Genomic DNA, 24,579 nt, shown 5'->3' with positions numbered 1-24,579 from the left:
AGCAGTTTCTCCTCCATCCACATCCAGCATTTCTCCTCTCTCCCTTCCCCTCCATCCGTGTGTATCTCTGTTTTTCTTTCCCTCCATCCTTGTCCAACATTTCTCCTCTCTTCCCTCCCCTCCATCCATGGTCATCTCCTTCCTGACTTCCCTCCATCCATCCACGTCCAGCAATTCTCCTGTCTCCCCTGCCCTCCACTCCATGTCCATCGATTTCTCTTGTCTCTCCCTGCCCTCCACTCCATGTCCATCGATTTCTCTTTTCTCTCCCTGCCCTCCACTCCATGTCCATCGATTTCTCTTTTCTCTCCCTGCCCTCCATCCATGTGCATCTCCTTCCTGTCTTCCCTCCCCTCCATCCATGTCCAGGAACTCTATTCTCTCCCCTGCCCTCCCCTCCATCCATCCATGTCCAGCAACTCTCTATTCTCCCCTGCCCTTCCCTCCATCCATCCATCCATGTCCATCAGTTCTCCATTCTTCCCTGCCCTCTCCTCCATCCATCCATATCCAACAAATTCCCTCTCTCCCCTGCTCCCTCTATCCATGTCCAGCAATTATCTTCTCTCCCCTGCCCTCCCCTCCTCTCCATGTCCAGCGATTTCTCTTCTCTCCCCCTGCCCGAACCCTCCCATCCATGTCCAGTGAGTCTTCTCTGCCCTCCCCCCTATCTATGTCCAACAATTCTCCTTTGACCCCCCCCCCTCCCATCCATGTCCAGTGACTTCCCCAGCTCCTCCTTTTCAGTCCCCCGGGTTCTAGTTCCCTCCTCTCTATCCATGTCCAACAACTCTCCATTATCCCCTGCCCTCTCCTTCATCCATAGCCAGCAAATGTTCTCTCTCCCCTGCCCCCTCCTTCCATCCATCCAGCAATTCTCCTCACTCCTCTGCCCTCCCCTCCATGTCCAGCAATTTCTCTTCTCTCCCCTGCCCTCCATGTTAAGCGATTCTTCTTCCCCTTGCCTCCCCTCCATATCCAGTGATTTTGCCTCTCTCCCGTTTAAACCTTTTATTTTCAGCAGCGATGAGAGTGAAGAACAGAACAGCAAGTGGGCTCGCCTCCAGCTTTTCCCTTCCCTAACAGTGTCCCTCCCTCGTGGAAACAGGAAATACATCATCATATGAAGGCGGGACAATGTGAGGGAAGGGAAAGGCTGGAGATGAGCCTGCTTGCTGTTCAGTTCTTCACTGTCGTTGCTGCTGAAAATAAATGGTTTAAACGCGCGGGGGGGGGGGGGGGGGGGGAGATGTAGGAAGGAACGGATCTGAGGGCAGGAAGGAGGGACCAAAAGCATGCTGTGCCGGTCCTGCGATTGAGGGGGCAATGCCCCCCCCCCCCCCCAAACTACGCCCATGCTGTTGCTTGTTCTACAACCGGAATTTTTTTTTTTTTTTAACAAGTCTTTATTAGCAGCATAAGCTTGGATAGAAAGCTTACATAATACATCAATAACTTCAAATCTGTAACAGTATATAAGCATTTTACCAAAGGCAAGACATATGCAGCCAACAACATTCTATCTAGCCCACACTTGATAAAATAAACTTTAGCTTTTAATAAACAGTACATAATACCCAAAGTTATCCGCCCCTCCCCACTCATATGATTAAGAGCATCCAGACATCTCCCCCCCCCCCCACCTCTATGAAGAACTCCTCACTAAGCAGTTCAACTAATTACACTAAACAATGTAAAATAAAGGGTTCCCACACGGATTCCCACCTACACCTCTGGTGTCTACGTTCTGCCACTAGGCACTCCATTTCACAGATATACCACTACTTATTCAGCCATTTCGCAATGGGAGGAGGTGTAAGTTGTTTCCAGTGAGCAGCCACTACCATCCTAGCTGCACAGAGGGCATACCTCACCAAAGTGGCTTGAGATGACCTCAAACCTGGCACTTTCTTAGGGAAAACGAAATATAATGGAGCCCAGGGTATAGGACATCCCACCCACTTCTGCAATCTATAAGATATGGCTTTCCAAAAAAAGAAAAAAAAACAGATACTTAGCACAAGACCACCAAATATGCCCCATCGTACCAGGTACCCCACAGCCCCGTCAGCACATGTCAGTCACTGATGGAAATATGCGCCTAAGTCTGACAGGGGTCAAGTACCATCTAAATATTTTATCGTCCTCACTTTAATATTCCCTTATCTCTTGTTTGTCTGTCCTAACTAGATTGTAAGCTCTATTGAGCAGGGACTGTCTCTTCATGTTCAAGTGTACAGCGCTGCGTATGTCTAGTAGCGCTATAGAAATGATTAGTAGTAGTAAGTAGTACTTTAACTGCATTTTCCTTAAAAGGCACATGAAGAGACACCTTCGAACTAACCCCCTCAAGAACCTCCCACTCATCATCCTTCAGTTCTATTCCAAGTTCACGCTGCCAGATCCTTCTGTGCAAGGTATATAGAGGCATATGAGAACCCAAATACTTGTACAGGCTTGTGATCAGACCCCTTGTAGATTCTGAGTCTTCACAAAGATCCTCTAAGAAAGAATACTCTTGTGTGATCACAGAACAGGTAGAAGGCGGGAAATCTGAACATATGCATATCAGTCTGAGGATACGAAAGGGAACTTATCCACAAGTGAGGAGAAAGTTAACAATAATGCATCATCAAATAATTGTCCTCATGTCCTAAGACTCGCTTCATACCACCTAGTAAAGACCCCCGGCACAGTGCCTGGAGGAAATAGAGGGTTGAATGCTATTGGAGTAAGACGCGAAAGAACCCGATCCTGATCCGGGAAAAGTCAATTCCAATAGTAAAGCATGGTATGTATCGCTGGACACAATCCTGTCCCCAAAGATCTGTGTTTAAGTGGAAGCCACATAAGAGCTCCCAACGGGCATGGACCCAGAGAGTATTGTTCCAGATGGACTCATAACTTGTGTGGTTTACCCTGGTACCATTCCAATGCTGCCCGGGCCTGCGCCACGCTGGGCAGACTTATACGGTCTGTGCCAGAGCCGGTGGTGGGAGTCGGGGCTGGTGGTTGGGAGGTGAGGATAGTGCTGGGCAGACTTGTACGGTCTGTGCCCTGAAAATGACAGTTACAAATCAAGGTAAGATATACACAAAAACTAGCACATATGAGTTTGTCTTGTTGGGCAGACTGGATGGACCGTGCAGGTCTTTTTCTGCCGTCATCTACTATGTTACTCTGTAGTAGCAAAATATGTTTGGGATCCCTAGGCCTCCTTTCCTCTTGTCCTGATAAAGAAAAGATCTTGGTAACCTTGGGTGCTTGCCTGCCCAGATGAATCTAGTAATATGCTCTTGAAGAGTGGAGATATACCACCTAGCCATCTTCAATGGGAGCACCTGAAATAGGTAAAGCAAGAGCGACAGTATATTCATTTTAATAATTGCTATCCTCCCAAACCATGATAATGACAAATCTTACCACCTCTCCAAGTCTAACGAAATTGCTTTCAATAAGCCAGAGTAATTAGTAGAGAACAAATCGGAAAGATGTGCACCCCTAGATATACCCCTAGATAGCGTAGCCCCTTTGTAGTCCAGCGAAAAGAGAAGGATGATTTTAAGGACTCCAGCCACTCTTGTTGGCAAGGTAATATTTAATGCCTCTGATTTGTTTATATTGACCTTGAATCCAGAGATGAACGAATATGCACCAATAGCCTGCAAAAGGTTAGGGAAAGACGTCAATGGCCGAGTTAAAGACAACAAAATGTCATCAGCAAAGAGAGTCAATTTATGATCCTGACCAGCAAAGCTAAGACCAATAATATTCAAGCTCATTCGCACTGTTGCAGCACCATCGCAAAAAGCATAGGAGACAAAGGACAACCCTGTCGAGTACCCCTGAATAATGGAAAAAGTGCAGAGTTGCCCCCATTTACCCGGACACAAGCCTGAGGAGAATGGTAGCCTGAATCCAGCCAAGAAATTCTGAGCCTATCCCAAAGCACTGCATAGCCTGGTACATAAAAGGCCAGTGTACTCTGTCGAACGCCTTCTCAGCATCAAGGCTGAGGAGGCACATAGGAATCTTTTCTCTCTTAGCAAGGTGCAACAAGTCCAAAGTCCTCTGGATATTATCCATTGCCTGTCTGTAAGCCACAGATCGTACCTGATCTAGATGAATTATTGAAGGCAACACAGAAGCCAGACAATTCGCCAGAACTTTAGGTCTTAATATCAGCATTAAGAACGGACTTAGGACGATAAGATGTACATTCAGTATGATCTTTATCCGGCTTGGGTATCACCGCTATCCTGCCCTCCATCATAGAATGCGGCAGCGGTGTCCCCAACCACTGCTGGTTCAAAAGATCCGCAAGTAATGGAGCTGTTTCTACCACAAATGTTTTATAGAATTTGTTCCGAAAGCCATCTAAGCCAGGAGATTTTTGATCCGGTAAGTCCTTAATGACCTGTTGGACCTCAAGTGGCGTTACTAATCTATCTAAATTCGCCGCTTGCTCAGGAGTAAGTGAGGGCAAATGACAGGAAGCTAGATATTCTGCAATAGCTTGGGGTTGGATGAGATTCTTGTGAATATAATGATTGATAAAATTCCTGGAAACGTACATGTATCTGTGAGGATGTAGTTAGTACACCTCCGAGGTAATGGTGGGCAAGTACTATCGTACGGTCAATTTTTTGTTTACGTAACCGATGTGCAAGAGCACGCCCCGCTTTGTTAGTGAACTCATATGAATGTATCTTATTATGTCGCTCCTGCAAGAATCTTAATTGTTCAGAGTAAATAGAGTCCAAGTAGAGCTAAGATTACGCAGTTCCTGAAAATGCCTCTGGTGAGCCTTTTTCCTTGTGGACAGCCTCCCAGTGCTGAATTTTCTCTAAACAGCTAACCAACTGCTTCCTGTGTAAACGCCTCCGCTTACTAGCAATTTGCAAAAAGTACCCTCGAGACACCTCCTTCATTGCACTCCAGACTGTCTCCATGGATGGGCCTGAATCTTTATTGTTATTCAGATGCTCTTTCAACACTTTCCTATACCCTCTTACCACTTCCGCCTCTCTCAACAAAGCGGTGTTCAGAGTCCAGCGTTTACTTTTAACCTCCTCCATCAGAGAAGGCAGCATCACCCAGATCGGCGCATGGTCTGATATATTACCTATACCATCTTCTGGTCCACTCTCCACCAATTTGGTGTCCAGGAAAATATAATCAATGTGCAAGTATGAATTATGCCCTTGTGAGTAAAATGTGTAATCTCTCACATGCGGATTGGAAAGGCGCCATATATCTAAAGAGCCCAGAGAATATATAAGAGATCTTAAAGTCTGTAGACACCTTGTTGTCAGTGACTGTAAAGCCTCCTGAATGGTGGTGAGTGGAGTCTTATCACTGCATTAAAGTCTCCACCAATAATCAGAGAACCTTGCATAAAAGTAGAAAGGGAATCCCTCACACAAGTAAAGAAACCCCCTAGATGTTCATTAGGGGCATAAATAGACGCTAAGGTAATATCCACTTCGTTGATATTGACATGCAAGAACAAGAATCGCCCATCTGGATCCCTTTTAGATTTGATCACCTGAACTGGCAACGATGCATGGAACAAAATAGCTACTCCCCTCCTCCTGGACAAATCCACGGAAGAAGCAAAGTAGGCAGTAGGATAGCCTCTATGAGAGAGAGAAGTCTTTTGTGGGCTCGCCGAAGCTGCGTCTCCTGCAAAAAAAACTATGTGTGGTCTCTGCTGTGCCAATTCCTTGAAAACCCTCTGGCGCTTTTGGGGCATATTAAGACCTTTGACATTATAAAATAAAACATTTAAATCATCTGTCATGAGAAATGGAACAAGTACATATAATTAACACTTATGATACTATTTGACGTTAGAGGTACTACTCCAGCGGGAACCCTTAAGTAACTCTAAATCCTATATCCCATCTCATCATCTCTCCCAAAACTCCCATACCCTGCCACCCTACCTTCCCATCCCTCCCCCCACATAGATCACACCAAACAAGGGAAAAAGTTAAACTTTCCCCTGAGTGGGAAATTAAGGAACCGATCCCCCACCCCCACACACAGCCCTACACACAAACTCTCGTTTATATCTCTCCCAACAATACAATTGTCCTCCCACCCCCGCATTCATACCACCTCATTCACCTTTAACCCCCCTTCCCTTAACCACCCAATCATATTCTCTCCTATCTCAACATAAATTTACCGATACCACCACATCCTGCATCTATATCTAAGAGCAAACCATACTCCACCATCCCCTCACACATAAGTCCCTGGGACTCCTATCAGAGGAGGTGAAAACAAGAGTCCCCCTCCCTTCTTCAAAGATCTCCAGAGTTAGCTGCAGTCCAGCAATGCAGTATCAGAGTACTAGCGCTTCTTAGAGGCATCTGAGACTCCCTGCCATTTCTAGAGTTTGGCCTTTGTTGCGGGGGCCAGCCTTGGCTGGGAAATCGGTGAATTAGTCAGTCCTGCCGTCTAGTATTTTCCAGGCTCCAGCCAGAGAGTGTACACGGTGATTCTTTCCTTGCCAAGTGAAGTTTAGGGAGAACGGGAACCCCCATCTGTAGCAAATCTGTTCTTTGTTCAGGATCTCCAATACTGGTCTCATCCCCCTCCGCTGTTGCAACTTAAACTGGGAGATACTTTGATACGCTGTTATACGCCAAATCCTGCATCTGGCGAGCACGTGTTAGAACCAGTTCTTTGTCCACATATCTAAAGAATCGTGCTATAATATCTCGCGGTCTCCCATCTGTTCGCTGGGCTAATGAGCGATGAGCACGCTCTAGTTCAATTGGTGCAACACTCAGATCAGCTTCCACAGGGTGACACATAGCGTTTTAACAATGGCTGGAACATCTTCTGTTGCTTCGCCCTCTGGTACTCCACGAAAATAGAGATTATTTCTACGATCTCTATTCTCCAAGTCGTCTAGTTTAAACGAAAGTTCTTTATACTGTTCCCTTAGATATTTGATTTTGAATGCATGTGTTGAGAGTGAGTCCGTATGTTCGTCTGTTTTCAACTCAATATCCTCAACCCTCCCTCCCAGTTCATGAAGACCAGTACTAACCGTTTCAATGCGTTCAAGATTCTCTACTTTGGATGTTTTTATGTCAGCTTGTATCGAAGAGAGTATTTTCTTAAGCTTGGTGGAAACGCCTTTCTTCATGGAGGGAGGTAGCCTTGATTTTGCCATAGACAGCGCTGAATCAGAGTCGGAGTGGAATATATGCGATGGCGACGGTGACACGTGGCATGTCGAGCCTTGTTGGATGGCCCAACAGCTGTCCCATCTCCTTTTTCCCCGTCGCAGACGGCTTACTCATGGTTGCAGATTTCCTACGAGTCCTCAGTGCTTTAGCCGTGCGTATGGTAACATGTCCAGAGAAATCACTATTCCTTGTCATCAAGCAGATGAAGCCATTACGTATGGGTTATGTCCATCAACCAGCAGGGGAGATAGAGAGCACTCAAACTTTCACAGTGCCCTCTTGGCCAGCTAGCTCCACTGCCTCTTCAGTATTCTCTATCTCCCCTAGCAGGGTGGCTGCAGCTTGTTCGAGCTCCAGAAAAATCTGCCGGGAGGTGGTTCCTGGCTTGCCAGTTGTTAACCGGGGTGTTGGAGGCTATAGCAGCTTCACTTTAAAGGCACATAGGTTAGCCCTTTCCCTGCCTTACCCATACCTCTGTGGATGTGGACATATTGCCTTGCTTTCCCTGTCCTTACCCATCAACAGTGGATGCAGGCATATAGGTTCGCCCTTTCCCTGCCTTTCCCACTCATTTGAGCCTCCGGAGTCTTCAATACCTCTGCTTTCCTCACAGCTTAAAAAAAAAAAAAAAAGTTGCGTCGCGTTTTTAAACGCAAAGATGCTGGAACAGAGGTTTTTGACCTGATTTTCAGCAGGATCGTAGTTGTACACTAGATCCTTTGAGGTAAGAGTGTTTTCCACCTCCTCCGGGGTGGGCCCGCGATCGGGGCGATTTTGGCGCGAAACCGCCATTTTGGATTTTACCGCCGTTTTTCGGCGATGGCTGCGGACAATGTAAAGCGCTGTTCCACTTGTGGCAAGCGCAAATCAGCAGCAGGGCTCTGTAAATCGTGCTGTACTGGCGTAGGAGCCGGCCCGAGCATGGCGAGCGATGTTTCTTCCCGCTCTGAGCTGGCAGCGGGCGCCATTTTGCTTACACCGCATGACGCGGCCTCCGTGGACACGGAGAGACCTGAGCCAGGTGGGGCACCTCGAGATGAGGTTATTTCAGGAGTGGCTAGCACCGGACAGGATTTGGGTGCCCAGGGTGAGATTTTCTCCCCGGATTTTGTGCTTTTGCTGCATAAAGCATACATGATGAAAAGAGCCCTTCCTCAAGGGTCGCCTGAGGCTCCTCTGATTGCCCCCCCCCCCCGATGGATTCTGGCCTGGGACTGCCCAGTGAGGCTTTTTTCCCGGATGCTTGGCCTAAAGATAAGCGCAGAAGGGTTAATTCCCCTTCAGATTGTGTTTTTTTCCCCCCCGTGGTCGGGGTGTGAGGATTCGGAGAACTCTGACAGACGTTCTTGGTCTGAGGAACCAGAGTCAGGTGCGGATTTACCACAGGATCTGGATGATCCCTCCGCGGTGAGGATTTTCCACCGTGATGAGCTGCCAGCGCTTATTTCAGATACCCTGCAGGCCCTCTCGATAGAAGATCCTGACAGTGGCATGGCCTCCTCGGGTAATCCCAGGATGGCTAGTACCAAGAAAGCTGCTCGGGCCTTCCCTTTGCATGACTCCATCCTAGAGCTTGTTTCGGCTCAGTGGGCTGACCCCGAGGGACCTTTAAGAGTTTCCAGGGCTATGGGGCAGTTATACCCTCTGCGTGAGGGACATTTGGCTCGTTTTCAAATGCCTACAGTGGATGCCCTAGTCACTGCGGTGACAAAGAGAACTACCCTCCCTGTTGAAGGAGGTGTTGCCCTGAAGGATGTTCAAGACCGTAGGCTGGAAACAGCATTGAAATGGTCCTTTGAAATTGCAGGTCTCACTGTTCGGGCATCTGCATGCAGCTGTTATGCTGTTAGAGCCTGCCTAGCTTGGCTGCAACAGGCAGTGGCTCAGCCCGGAGATGGAGCGGAGCCCTTCTTGGATGTGGCTCCGCGGATGGAGGTGGCCTTGTCCTTTCTGGCTGATGCCCTTTATGACCTTGTCAGAGCTTCGGCTGAACAAATGGCAGTAGCAGTGGCGGCTCACCGTCGTCTGTGGCTACGACTCTGGGCAGCGGACATGGCCTCTAAGCAAAGGTTGGTGAAGTTGCCTTTTCAAGGACTTCTCCTTTTTGGTGAGGAGTTGGAGAAAATTGTGAAAGGCCTGGGTGATCCAAAACCCCAGCGCTTGCCCGAAGATAGGCAGAGGCCTTCCTCTAAGGACCAGGCGGTCCACTCCTTGTACAGACCTCGCTTCCGTGAAGCTAGAAGGTACCACCCGGGGTGTTCTGCTGGGTTCACTTCACGTGCCCGTGGTCAGCAGAGGAATTCCTTTCGCTCGGACAAGCGTTCCGCAGCCGGTGGCTCAAGACCAGGAGTTCAGGGGCGACCCTCTCAATGATGGTGCGCCGGCCCTCTCCTCGATGCCTGTCATCGGAGGACGGCTTTCTCTCTTTGTCGAGGAGTGGGCCAAGATTTCCTCAGATCAGTGGGTTCTGGACCTGATCAGAGATGGATTCAGAATAGAATTCAACGCCCCTGTAAGAGACGTGTTTGTGGAGTCCCGATGCGGTTCTGCCGCCAAACGGGCGGCGGTGGAGGAGACTTTACAAGGTCTGATTCAGTTAGGGGCAGTGACCCCGGTGCATCCTGCCGAGCAAGGCTGCGGCCGATACTCCATCTACTTGTGGTGCCGCGAAAAGGTGGGTCCTTTCGCCCTATTCTGGACTTAAAAGAAGTGAACAAGTCCCTGAGAGTGCGGCATTTCCACATGGAATCCCTGCGCTCCGTCATTGCGGCGGTACAGCCAGGAGAGTTTCTCACGTCTCTAGACCTGAAAGAAGCTTACTTGCACATACCGATTTGGCCCCCGCACCAGAAGTTTCTGAGGTTTGCGGTGTTGGGAAAGCATTTCCAGTTCAGGGCCTTGCCTTTTGGCCTCGCCACAGCTCCCCGAACCTTTTCGAAGGTAATGGTGGTCGTAGCTGCTTTTCTCAGGCGAGAGGGTATCAGGGTTCACCCGTACCTAGACGACTGGCTCATCAGAGCAGACTCTGCAACAGAGAGCTTACAAGCTACAGCCAGAGTGGTCTCAGTACTGCAATCTCTAGGCTGGGTCGTCAATATGGCCAAAAGTCACCTGACCCCTTCACAATCTCTAGAATGTTTGGGGGCCAGGTTCGACACAGTCTCGGGCTATGTGTTCCTACCCGAGCTAAGGCGGTGCAAGCTTCAGAATCAGGTCCGTGTGCTCCTGAGGATGCCCCGCCCGCAAACTTGGGACATTGTCCAGCTGCTGGGATCGATGACAGCCACGATGGAAGTGGTACCCTGGGCGAGAGCGCACCTGAGACCTCTACAGTATTCCCTACTCCGGAGATGGTCTCCTATTTCTCAGGATTACCAATGCAGACTTACTTGGCTCCCTGTGGCCCGACTCAGCATGGAGTGGTGGCTCTCGGACAGCATGCTGCGGCGAGGAATGCCGCTGACGCTCCCCGTTTGGTGCCTAGTAGTAACAGATGCCAGCCTGAAGGGCTGGGGCGCACATTGCAAGGGGAAGCATGCCCAGGGTCTATGGACATCCGAGGAGTCGGAGTGGTCCATCAACCGCCTAGAGTTGAAAGCGGTGTTTCAGGCGCTTCTGGCCTTTCAAGTGACCCTGGAAGGATTGGCTGTCAGAATGATGTCGGACAACATGACAACGGTGGCCTATATAAATCGACAAGGCGGAACAAGGTGCAGAGCACTAGCCGCGCAGGCCGAACTGATTTGCCACTGGGCCGAGTTGCATCTTCAGTGTCTGTCGGCAGCTTATATTGCAGGTCAGAGCAATGTGCAGGCCGATTATCTGAGCAGGCATCAGATCGATCCAGCAGAATGGAATCTGGCAGACGAAGTATTCCTGCAGATCTGTGCCAAATGGGGCAAGCCCGTGATGGATCTAATGGCGACAAGTGCCAATACCAAAGTCTCGTGCTTCTTCAGCAGACGGAGAGATCCTCGCTCGGCGGGGTTGGATGCCTTGGCTCAACCCTGGCCTCCGGGTCTACTTTATGTGTTTCCCCCATGGCCCTTGTTAGGGCGCCTGCTGTTGCGGATTCGGCTGCACCCAGGAGAAGTGGTCCTCATCGCCCCGGATTGGCCAAGGAGACCTTGGTATGCAGACCTCCGACAGATGCTCCTGGAGGCTCCTCTGCCGTTACCTCTGGTACCGAACCTGTTGACTCAGGGACTGGTAGCCATGGAGGACGCCGGCCGCTTTGGTCTTACGGCATGGCTATTGAGAGGGTGCAATTGAGGGATAAAGGTTATTCCAATAAAGTTATTTTCACTCTCCTGCAAGCCCGCAAGCGGTCCACTTCCGTGGCTTATGCCAGGATTTGGTACCTGTTTGAGTCTTGGTGTGCTTCCAGAGCCATTGCTCCAATGCGGGCTCCTGTCTCGCCGATTCTGGACTTTTTACAGGAAGGTGTACAAAAAGGCTTGGCCTATAATTCCCTGCGGGTGCAGGTGGCAGCGTTGGCCTCCCTTCGTGGTAAGGTGGAAGGCGTGTCTTTGGCTGCTCACCCAGATGTGGCACGGTTTCATAGAGGGGTGCTTCGGCTCCGACCTCCAGTGCGAGCACCCTTTCCAGCTTGGAACCTGGGGCTAGTTTTGAAAGCCCTGCAGGCATCTCCTTTTGAGCCGCTTCGGCAAGCATCGGAGAAAGATTTGACACGGAAGGCCGTTTTTCTGGTGGCCATTACCTCGGCGAGACGGTTGTCAGAGCTCCAGGCGCTGTCCTGTAGAGACCCATTTCTGCAATTTTCAGAGTCCGGAGTCACGGTTCGGACCGTGCCTTCCTTTATGCCTAAGGTGGTTTCAGCCTTTCACCTAAACCAGCCTATTTTCTTGCCCCCTTTTTCAGAGGAAGAGTTTCCAGAATCTTTTGGGCAGCTGCACCTTTTGGATGTGCGCAGGACTCTGCTGCAGTATCTGCGAGTTACTAACTCTTTCAGGACTTCTGATCATCTGTTTGTTTTGCTATCCGGTTCTCGCAGAGGGTCTCCAGCATCTAAAGCCACTATTGCCCGCTGGCTCAAAGAAACTATCTTTTCAGCTTATCTGCTGGCCGGCAGGGTTCTGCCTGTAGCCTTTAAGGCGCATTCTACTAGAGCGATTTCATCCTCTTGGGCTGAAACTGGAGCACTCTCTCTTCAAGAGATATGCAGTGCAGCAACATGGGCTTCTAAGCTCTCCTTTGCCCGACATTACAGGCTGGATGTGGCTGCCAGGAGGGATGCGCGTTTTGGTGCACAAGTGCTAGCGCGTGATGTGGCTTGTTCCCACCCTATCTAGGGATTGCTTTGTTACATCCCATACGTAATGGCTTCATCTGCTTGATGACAAGGAAGGGAAAATTAGGTTCTTACCTTGGTAATTTTCTTTCCTTTAGTCATAGCAGATGAAGCCATGAGCCCTCCCTGTATGATTGTCTGTATGCTGTGAATCTGTTTTTCAGGTTCTGTTCTAATTTCCTGAAGTTCCTTTCTTGGGAGAAAGTTGGAAAACAATCTTCAGGATTCATGTTCAGTTTAAATTTAGGAGGATGTGTTCATTCCCTCCAGCATGTTTTTGTTTGGAGGATGTGTTGATTCTCTCCAGGAGGCGCGTGTGTTCCCCTCCAGTTCTATAAATAGGAGGATGAGTTCATTCCCTCCAGTGTGTTGGGAGGATGTGTGATTCCCTCCAGGAGGCGCGTGTGTTCCCCTCCACTTATACAATAAGGAGGATGAGTTTATTCCCTCCTGGAGGATGTGCATTCCCTCCTTTATGAATTCATGCCCTTGTGATGGGCCATCGTTCGCTGTGAGGAAAGCTCTTGTGATTCCCATTGCGGTTTGCCATACTGCTTTGGAAGCTTCAAATACTGAAGAGGCAGTGGAGCTAGCTGGCCAAGAGGGCACTGTGAAAGTTTGAGTGCTCTCTATCTCCCCTGCTGGTTGATGGACATAACCCATACATAATGGCTTCATCTGCTATGACTAAAGGAAAGAAAATTACCAAGGTAAGAACCTAATTTTCCCTTGTTGGTGTGCCTGGGTGAGGAACGAAAGGATAGGCTGCCATCTCGTATGGTGATGTCACTTCCTCCCATCAGGAAATTTTTTAATATATTTTTTTTAATGGAAAGGGGCCTCAAATGCCCTCCCAGAGAAGGTGGAGGCAACCAAAATTTTGAAGAAATTCAAAAAGATTAGGTATAACCATAGAGGATCTCTTCATGGCAAGAGGATTGAACAAAGCACTAAGGTATCCTGCACAGAACAGAAGTTACAACTCTAAACTGACAAGCAGACCGGATGGGCCCTTTCAATCTTTATGGGCTGTCATTTACAATGTTAGAACTTTTAGAAATAGCTTATGTTGATAATATCTTATTTTAAGTGGGCTACGAGTAGCTTACATGTACCCTCTTCATTGCTTTCTTATGTAAATAATTGCAGAGGCAACTTTAAGTGTATTTTTAACTTCTGTATATATTTGGCTCCTTTGATTCCCTGTAATTAAATGATGGTTATTGTTGTGCACTGTTTACCATAGTGTGCCCTGAAACTGAATGACTGTTGAAACGGAGTTCATTTGCAGTGAACTTTAGCAGTCCTGCACATTTATTTTATATGATTACAGGTCATGAAAGATTACATGTTCTGCTCTTTTCCTTATGTTTTATGCCTGTGGTTGGAATAGAGCACAGTGTGGCTGGACTAGTGGCTTTTCTGTTTTGTTTGTTTCTTTGTTTTTTAAAGAGCTGTGTAAATTAGAAATTGATCTTTATAGGATGCTATGCTTCTACTGACCTTCACAAATTCCAAGTACATGGTGTAGTGTGAAACTTAAATGTTTGGGTTGATTGAAGAAAGGAAGGCTTTTTCAAAGTACAATTGTCATAATTATTGCTGTCCAGATGTCAGTAATAGCACTCATGCAATAGCAGTAAGTCTGCATAAGTATTGCATAAAAATGTTTTTGTTTTTTTTAACTGATTTTTGAAACAGATGCTGTTTCCAAATTGTCACAGCCAAGTGTCCCTTTTCACTTGTACACTCCTTTCTAATCAGTCCAACTCCGGCTTCTCCTATGTTCTCTCCCTCTAGTTCCCCAGACTAACCTCAGCAGCTTGTATTTGTTTCTCAGATGCGGTTCTGACTGACTTTTTTTTTTTTCATGCTCTTGACTGGATTTTAATGTTAGTCCCATCCCCAGATGCCTTTACAAGTCCTTTATGGGTGTTCCAACCCCTTTTCCTTCTTCTTGTACATGTAGCATTTGTGTATCTCTGTTGCACGCCAGGTATATGGCCTGTGTTTACATCCCAGCTGTATGGGTGATGTGTGTACTTGCATCCAGTAGCATGGGAGAGCTGTGAGATGTGGTCATGGATGTCAGGAATGTGGCGAGAAGGCAGCAGATTGGAAAATAATTGTATCAGGTCTCCAAATACTGCATATATTAGCCTTCATTCGAGAACCTATAACTTTTTTTTTATTTTGGGTTATGCCAGTGTTTCTCAAGTCAGTCCTGGAGTACCTCCTTGCCAGTCAGGTTTTCAGGATATCCACAATGAATATGCATGAAAGAGATTTGCTTATAATGGAGGCAATGTATACAAATCAAATTTATGCATATTCATTGTAGATATCCTGAATGCCTGACTGGAAAGGGGATACTCCAGGATCGACTTGGGAAATATTGGGTTATGTCACCTTACCAACAGATGGAATAGAGACCTGAGTTTTCCAGTGACCTTACTGGTCCAGCTTGGAAAATGCCAGTATTTTTCTACAGTAGATAGTGTAGGTGGACTGCTGCAGCAGGATTCTTCTTTGGTGCTGAGCTGTCTTTTTGGGGTGAAGTTTGCAGCCTGTAGACTTTTGAATCCTTGGCTGTGGGTAGCTCTTGGGTATCAGCATGCAAACCTTTTCCCTGATGAGCAGGAGAGGTTTGCCTCTTTGGGCCCTAAGCTCCAGCCTGCAAGCCTCAGCTTAGTGAGACTGTGTCTGATGGTGGTGAGTACCTTTTTTTGATTTTGTAGGGCTCCCTCCTTCCTTCTCCACTCCCTTGCCTCATTCCACCAGTGTTAATCTCTTTAGTTGGTTCCCTTTATAGGTTAATAAAGTTATTAACAAAAAAAGAATAAAGAGAAAAAATTCTGAGAGAAGCTCTAAAGCTAAGTAGGGGAGCAGAGAGAAAGGGTAGCAAAAAATATTTTCTATTTTGTGATTTGAATTATGTATCCTGCCAGAGCTGGTGTTAGACATGGCTGGGGCCTAGGGCATAAATTTGAGATGGGACCCCAAAGCCAAGGCCATGCCTTCTTCAGCTTCCAGCTTAGGGCTCTTTCTGGCCAGAGGGCAGTTGTCCTAGATGCACTCCCCTGACACCATCTCTGGCATGTGTGATCTTTATATTTTGTGCAGTATAGAATGAAACACATCTCAGTGTGGCTTCTTGGGGTTTTGGTTTAATATGTCTATCATTTTTGGTCAACTATTATATATTTGGCATTTGTTTATTTATTTATTTATTTGGATTTTGCTCACGCCTTTTTCAGTAGTAGCCCAAGTTGAGTTAATACACAGGGTATTTCCCTGTCCCTGGAGGGCTCACAATCTAATTTTGTACCTGAGGCAATGGAGGGTTAAGTGACTTGCCCAAGATCACATGGAGCAGTAGTGGGATTTGAACCTGGCACCTCTGGATGTGGCTACTTTGTGTATGTGTGTGTGTGATATCTTTGTTCTGTATTGTTTGTGATTTGTAAAGTGACAGTTGTACAGAATATTATTTATTTTTCCAATTTAATAAAACGATTAAAATATAAAATCGTAAGTGTTTGAGGCTTGTGCAGATGGGATCAGACAGCTCACAGGGATGGGATGGGAGCAGAGCTTGCGGGGATGGGACCAACATTGTCCCTGTGACATTCTCTAGCCACAACTCTTGTGTGCATTCTCCCAGGACCCAGATATGGCTACAACAGGATCACATTTTAGCTCCTTCTAAGTTTATTTCTTTCTTGATATATGCCCATTGACAATATCATCTGAGCAATTTAAATTTAATCGTAGAAAAAGAAATTACAACATAAATAGTGAGTTCACAGAAAGTCCTTTGTATGCTCCCTAATTTGTCATTCCTGCTGCCTCAACATTAGGTCTTTTTTTAATGGTAGCAATAGCAGCAAATGGCTGTATTTGTGTAGATTTGCTGTGGTGTAATGAAATGATTGAAAGCTAAAGTAAAGCCACAGGAAGATGGAAGATCTAGAAAGAAGCATTAATACAGAAATCCTAATATTAGGTTACTTGCACAATGCTCTACAAAATTTATAGTATTTGTCAATTACAATACTGCTATAGGCATCTTCTGGCCCGTCAGGCTTAATTTCCCTCAAACAACCCTAGGTTATCAGAATTTTGACTTCATTCACCCATAGCCCAGTACACAAGGTCCAGCTTATTCCTAAAAAAGTTCATTGCTTCTTTGATTACTAGAATCTGTTTCCTAATTAGTAACTTTTTAAAATGACTATAGGACAAATTATTTTTTCAATCTCAGATTCTGAATTCTAGTATACGCACTGTGTCTAAATATTTAATCTTTTTTTCATCTTTTCGTAGGTTTTCTGCAATGACTACAGCAAGATATAGACCTACATGGGACTTGGCACTTGATCCTTTGGTGTCCTGTAAACTTTGCCTTGGCGAATATCCTGTGGAACAAATGACCACAATAACACAGTGCCAATGTATCTTCTGTACGCTGGTATGCTCTATTATATCATATTTTGCAAAGAAATTACATGGGTAAGCTTTTATCTAGAGGGGATCTAATCAAGCAAGGCACTTTAATTCATGGGTGCATTCCGGATTTCTGGACAAACGGGCAGCTTCTGTAAAGTGGGTAGGATTTACATATTGCTACAAAAGTTGCCATCTAGAGAAAACAAATTGATAATTTGACACAATTTGCTACACAGCAGTTCGACCTGTATTAAACTTAATTTGAAATAATTTTGTTCAGAAACAAATTTCAGTTGTGTTAAAATCACATCTTACTATATAATATTGTGACAAAATATTGTCAATAAGACCTAGAACAAATGTTACTGTGAAGTTATTTATTTTTTATTTATGTATTTGTTACATTGTGTCCCACATTTTCCCACCTATTTGTAGGCTCAAATCTTTATAGGAAGAATATATGAAATATAGTTTTATACTGATGATTAAGCTTCTTTATTGTTTTAACCATATTTCCTTATCCTACTAGACAGGTCTAGACCAATGGGTTATGTCTGTTTACTATCAGCTGTCATCACCATTGGCATCTTCAAGTCTCTGCTTCCATCAGTATAACAGCTGGTGCAGCCAGGAATTTTCTTTGCCTCCAACAGATGAAGCAGGTAGACTAGTGCAGAAATTTTTAACCTTTTGGTCCACACTGGGTCAGACCAATGGTCCATCTAGCCCAGTATCCTGTTTTCCAAACAGTGGCCATGCCAGGTCACAAGTACTTGGCAGAAACCCAAATCGTGGCAACACTCCATGCGACCAATCCAAGGGCAAGCAGTTTGCTTCCCCATGTCTGTCTCAATAGCAGACTATGTATGGACTTTTCTTCCAGGAATTTGTCCAAACCTTTTTAAAACCCTGATATGCTAACGTTACCACCTCCTATTCGTTGAGTGAAAAAAAATATTTCCTCCTATTTATTTTAAAGGTATTTCCAAGTAACTTCTTCGAGTGTCCCCTAGTCTTTGTATTTTTGGAGCAAGTAAAAAATTGATTTACTTCTCGTTCTACACTACTCAGGATTTTGTAGACGTCAATCATATCTCCCCTCATCTGTCTCTTTACCAAGCTGAAGAGTCCTCACCTCTTTAGCTTTTCCTCATACGAGAGGAGTTCAACCCCTTTTTCATTTTGGTTGCTCTTCTTTGAACCTTTTGTAATTCCGCTATATCTTTTATTGAGATACGGTGACCAGAACTGAATGCAGTACTGAAGGTGCGGTCGCACCATAGGGCGATACAGAGGTATTATAGTATTTTTGTTCTTATTTACCATTCCTTTCTTAATAATTCCTAGCATCCTGTTTGGTTTTTTGACTGCTGCCGCAGACTGAGCAAAAGATTTCAGCATATTATCTACAACAGCACCTAGATCTTTTTCTTGTTCGCTGACCCCCAAGGTGGACCCTAGCATCAGGTAACTATGATTCGGATTATTCTTTCCAATGTGCATCGCCTTTCATTTGTCCATATTAAATTTCAACTGCAATTTGGATGCCCAGTCTTCCAATTTCCTAAGGTCTTCCTACAATATTTCATAGTCCACATGTGTTTTAACAACCTTGAATAGTTTTGTATCATCTGCACATTTAATCACCTCAATTGTCGTTCCGATTTCCATATCATTTATAAACATGTTAAATAGCACTGTCCCAATACAGATCCCTGTGGCACTCCACTGTTCACCCTCCCCCCATTGAGAGAAATGACCATTTAACCATACCCCTCCTATCCCATGACTCTTTAATTTTCTCAGGAGTCTCTCATGAGGAATTTTATCAAAAGCTTTCTGAAAATTTAGATATATCAACCGCCTCACCTTTATCCACATGTTTATTCACGCCTTCAAGGAAATGAAGCAAATTGGTGAGGCAAGACTTCCCTTTGCTGAACTTATGCTTGCTCTGTCCCATTAAATCATGTTCTCTAATTTTATTCATTATAATAGTTTCCACTGTTTTGCCCAGCACCGACGTCAGGCTTATTGGTCTGTAATTTCCCGGATCATCCCTAGAACCCTTTTAAAAAATCGACATCACATTGAAGTCACCCATTATTTTAGCGTTTTTCAATTTGCAATCTTTCCTAATCTCTGTAAACATTTCTTCATCCATCTGTTCGTTTTGTCCCGGCGAACTGTAGTTCAGCCCAACAAGAATACTCCTTCCCTTTACACATGGCATTTCGATCCATAATGATTCTACGCTGTTATCTGTTTTATGTGGAATATTTATTTTGTTTGACTCAATTCCCTCTTTAACATATAGTTCAACCCCCCTCCAATTTTATCCTCTCTTTCATTGCGATACAATTTGTACCCTGTTAACACAGTGTCCCATTGATTGTCCTCTTTCCACCAAGTCTTTGAAATGTCTATTATATCTACCTCATCATTTAGTGCTATATACTCTAACTCTCCCATCTTATTTTTTAGGCTTCCAGCATTTGTATTGTTTTTTTCCTTGTATCTACAAGCTGCTTAGAAGTTGAAGGGAATAATTTGCATCCTTTATCCTGCTCTCTCATTAAGCACACCTGGCTTTAAGCATTGTTGAAGCCTCTCTGCTGGGATTCCCTAAATATCCTGTTTCAGTAGTATCCTTCAAGGATATTCCACACTGAACCATGCACTCCTGAGCGACTGTTGGCTTTCTTCCCCATTCTATTTTAAAATCTGTTCTCTTTCTTTTTTAAAAGTTAGTGCCAGCAGTCTGATTCATCCTTTCAGAACAGTCTCCCCATTTCCCAGAATGTCACCCAGTTCCTAATAAATCTAAATCCCTTATCCCTGCACCATCCTCAGCCTTGGTCTACATTCTTTGGCTTTGTGGTTGGTGTCATGGGGGAGCTCACTCCCAGGATCTGAGGCTTGGCCAGACCACTGGTTGAGGTAGAGGAGGCTCTCAGATCCTCTTTGGTGGTCCAGAGCTTTGACCTACAGGTTCTTTCTCTGTGTGCTAGGCTGTGACAGGGCTTGCGGGGCCAGGCAGCAGGGGTAAGTTCTCTCCCTCTCCTGTGAGTCTGAAAAATAGCAAAAAAATAAGTATTGGGGCTAGTGCTTTTTTCTTCACCAATGGGGAATACAGTTTTAATCAAAACAATCAAACAAACAAACAAACAAAGAGATGAATCACAGAAATCTTGCTCAGCATTGCTGTGGCAGGTAGCAGGCCTGTTGTAATGGTTTGAAGGCAACTTATTTTGCCTTTTCAAGGGCAGAGGGAGGGGTTTACATATGCAGCTGTACAGGTGAGGTGCTGTCCAGTTATGTCATGCCAGCCAGCTGGTGCTATGGGGTGCCTGGATCCTGGTGTTCAAGCACTATAGCCAGTTCCTTTTGCATTGTATGTGATGGAATGGCATTGCGGTGCACAGGGAGTGCACAGGACTCTCCCTTGGGGGAGGGGGGACAGGAACAATGGCTGTTTTGTTCTTGGACCATATTTTGTACACATGTAGTCTAAAGTGAGTAGGCTTCCCCCAGTGAGAGGGGGGTGTCAGCTGGGGCCACCCCTGCTAGACTTGGGGTAACAGGGGCCCATTGCACTTGTTTGGTCCCAAGTTTTTAGCCTAAATGACTGAATGTCTTAGGTAAGTATATTCATAGATCCAAGGACAAAGTCATTGGGGAGCCAACCCAGCAGTTGGGTCTCAGGGGCCTCCAGGAACCTCTACTCTCCAGACAAAGTAAACACAGACCCAGGAGATGGCAGGAGAGGCTGACTTGCCCAGGTTTCCCCTGTGTTACTCCATGGAGAATGCTTATTTTTCTGGGGCTTCTATGGAGAGCTCTTTTGATGAGCAAACATGGTTAAAAAGTGGAATGAAAGAGGCTATTAGAGTCAAAAGAACATCTTTCAAAATAATGAAAAAAAAAATGATCCAAATGAAGAAAATAAAAAGCAACCTAAGCACTGGCAAGTTACATGCAAAGCATTCATAAAGCAAGCTAAAAGAGAATATGAAGGGTAACTTGGTGCAGAAGCAAAAACTCATATTAATAACTTTCAGGTGCATTCGAAGCAGCCTGTGAGAGAATTCGTGGGAGCAAAAGGGGCAGTCAGGCAGGACAAGGGCATAGTGGAGAGACCAAATGAATTCATTGCTTTGGTCTTTTCTGAAGAAGATGAAGAAATATACCTGTACCAGAAATGATTTTCAAGGTTGACGATGCGGAGGAGCTGAAAATCTCTGTGAACTTGGAAGATGTATTGAGTCAAATCGCCAAACTAAGAACATAAGAATAGCCATACTGGGTCAGACCAATGATCCATCTAGCCCAGTATCCTGCTTCTAGCAGTGGCCAATCCAGATAACAAATACCGGGCAGAAACCCAATTAGTAGCAACATTCCATTCTACCAATCTCGGGGCAAGCAGTGGCTCCTCATGTCTCTCAATAGTAGACTATGGGCTTTTCCAAACCTTTTTTAAACCCAAATATGCTAACCGCTGTTATCACATCCTCCAGTGAAGAGTTCCAGAGCTTAACTATTCTTTGAGTGCAAAAATATTTCTACCTATTTGTTTTAAAAGTATTTTTATATAATTTCATTTCCATGTAATTTAATTGAGTGTTCCCTGGTCTTTGTACTTTTTAAGAGTGAAAAATACCACTCAGGATTTTCAAGACCTCAGTCATATCCCCCTCAGCCGTCTCTTTTCCAAGCTGAAGAGGCCTAACCTCCTTCCTCAGATGGGCGTAGTTTCACTCTTTTTATCATTTTGGTCACTGTTCTGGGTTCAGTTTGGTTATCTGAGTTTTTCCTTATAATTGTTTTGGTCTCTGAGTGGCTTTGGCATTAGTAAACTAGAATGCTCCTGGCTGCACCACTTGTTATGCTGATGGCATTGGAAACTTCAAATATCTGCCTCTGTTGTTGATAAGGGAACATAAACTATAGGTCTGGACTAGTCTAGCAGAACTCAAGCAAAGGAAATCAACAGGTGAGAACTAATTTTCACCTTTTCATATGTTGGTATCTTAAAGCCTTTCTGTACATTGCCTAGGACAGTTGAATACTGCAGTTTAGAAATGTTTTAAATAAAACTGGGAAATCAACGGCCTGTAAAGTAACTGCTTTCACATAGACTTTAAGGCATACAAGTAATCCTCAATATTCTGTAACTGCGAATTAAAAAAAAGAAAGTAGTTGCCACAAGACTGTTTATTCTAACAAGAAATGCTGGTGACATAATGCATAAGAGAAACCAAAGTGGATTTTGAATTGTAGTCAAAAATTCCAAAGTGGATGCAGCTTTATAATCAGTTGCCAGTTCTTCTATATAATAGATGGGATAGAGATGTTACCTGTAATTTATCTTCTTTGTTTGTTTTTTGTTTTGTTTTTATTTATTTGCCAGAGAAGTTTTCATAGTGCATGCTGACAACAGCTCATAGTATATACATAATAGCTTCTGAGCCTTCTGTTTTTTTTTTTCTTTTCTGTTTTGATGTGTATTTCTTTTATATGAATGTCTTTGGATGTGTGTGTCAGTTCATACTCTGGGAATAGGTTCTCACTGTACTCACATGGCGTACTGAGAAATTATAGTGTGATGTCCAAGTGTTTGAATATCTTCACTGTAAACATATATAGTTAATATATTCCTAATATTAGACCGTTCTGTCCATTAGAAAGATCTGGATATGGACTGAAGATATTACTTCTAGTTCAGAGTTAAGGGGTGGCATGTACTTTGCAGATGGGTGTTAACATGAGCTAGAGAGCACATTTGTACTTAAATATCATGCTTCAGGTTTATCTTGCAGTAACATAGTAAATGTCGGTAGATAAATACAGTGGTTGTATCTTACTATGGTTGTATCTTAAAGAAGGGAAAGTGCTATTTAGTTTAGGTAGATAAATACCTGCATGGTCCATCCAGTCTGCCCAACAAGGTTAAAGTAAAATCTGGCGTTCTGCACAATGGTGTTTGTTTTAAGGAAACTTAGACTTGTGTTGCATTCTAGGGTTCTATAAATGAATAACATTGTCAGCTGAAGTCCTACCACCCTACTACTACTACTACTACTATTTAGCATTTCTAAAGCGCTACAAGGCGTACGCAGCGCTGCACAAACATAGAAGAAAGACAGTCCCTGCTCAAAGAGCTTACAATCTAATAGACAAAAAATAAAGTAATCAAATCAATTAATGTGTACGGAAGGAGGAGAGGAGGGTAGGTGGAGGCGAGTGGTTACAAGTGGTTATGTTTTTTGTTCTTTCAGTCCTAGCATTATTTAAAAACTCTGGGTGACGAGTATTGGAAAAATAGGGGCTTAAATTTTTATTTACATAACTGAATCTGTTATTCATTGTTGCATGTTTACACCAAGCACCAACTTAGCATTAACATGAAATGGGTAGTTCTTTTTTCCCCGCTACTTTGTGATTCAGGACCTCTGTTGTCATCCTTAATGTCTTGACTATTCATTACTGTTTGTATTTCTGTTCCTTTTGGGTGGTGCTGGTTTTAGCTTGATGTATCACTCATTAGCAGTAGACTTGGCAGGTTAGGGCCTAATAGTGTCTTCTCCTGCTTGAGGGACCCGGTCTACTAATACACTATTAATGTTAACTAGTCCAAGATACTGAAATGTTTGACCTGAGTTGTAATTTTCTTTTCTATTGAGACTTAGTGAGGGGTGGGAGGGGAGCAATAAGAGCTGTGGCACCCAATGTGTTAGTCCTGGCTTATCACTTCCAAATATAACTATTTCTTGTCATCAATACCAGACCAGTCCATCCACCAACAGAAGGAGACAGAGAAAATAGTTCCCAAGTACTTTGCCCTTAAAGGGTATTGTGTAGCCAGGAATCCTCAGTATTTTCTCTGTCTCCTAGCGGAATGGTGGACAGATGTGCAGCTCCTCTGGGTATTGCTAGCTAGCTCCTGCCCCAGCTTGGCTGGGGGTGGTTTAGCAAGGGGTATGCTGGTAACCCTGTCAGAATGATACCCAGTGCTTCTGGGTCCTTCATCTGCTAGCTAAGGGATACTGGTACTACTGGGTCCCTCCCCTCCCCTTCCCTCTCACCGAAGGCCTTTGAGGCTCAGTGGGCTTGGATGTGGTATGTGCACGCTGTGCTTTCTGCAGCTGGGCAAGTATATATGTATGTATGTTTCTCGTCATCCTGCTATATAAACTGTACCACTCTGTTTGGCTTTCTGCTCTTCTTTCTTCCCTTTAAAAAAAAAACAAAAAACTAAAAAACTTATTAAACAGAGAGTTTCTATGTCACTTATTGCCTCCTCTGTTTTTTTGTTTTTGCATTGCTGGCTTCAGAGGGTTCCTTGAGGACTGGATTGGTGCTCTTGTTTTTTTTTTCCTTTGGCGGGCTTTTGGGGTGTTAATGGTGGCAGTGCTCCTTGCGGTCCGCTGGTCTGCTGTGCTCTATGCACGTTGACAACATTTTGGCCTGCCTGCCCTTTTCGTTAGTGCAGCACTTTGATCCGCCAGGACTTTGGTTTCACATGTCATCTCAGGGATGTCTGCAGGATCTGTTTTCCCTCCAGCGCTTTTCTTTCATTGTGGGGGACAGCTTCACCTACAGGGTTCG

General features: G+C 45.0%; 1 protein-coding gene across 2 annotated transcripts in view; it reads left to right on the top strand.

The window, feature by feature from the left end:
* RNF144A (ring finger protein 144A) overlaps positions 1-24,579 on the top strand; it is a 130,340-nt gene that overhangs the window by 18,412 nt on the left and 87,349 nt on the right. For both annotated transcript variants that reach the window (XM_030198903.1, XM_030198902.1), the window contains exon 2: positions 16,846-16,990. In XM_030198903.1, coding sequence (XP_030054763.1) covers positions 16,856-16,990 — 135 coding nt within the window. In that variant the 5' untranslated portion in view covers positions 16,846-16,855. The remainder of the gene's footprint in view (positions 1-16,845; positions 16,991-24,579) is intronic.

This window comes from Microcaecilia unicolor, chromosome 3 (genome assembly GCF_901765095.1).
Source record: "Microcaecilia unicolor chromosome 3, aMicUni1.1, whole genome shotgun sequence".
NCBI classification, from domain to species: domain Eukaryota; kingdom Metazoa; phylum Chordata; class Amphibia; order Gymnophiona; family Siphonopidae; genus Microcaecilia; species Microcaecilia unicolor.
Note: the sequence above shows the minus strand (reverse complement) of the source record. Positions and strands in the feature narration are given on the sequence as shown.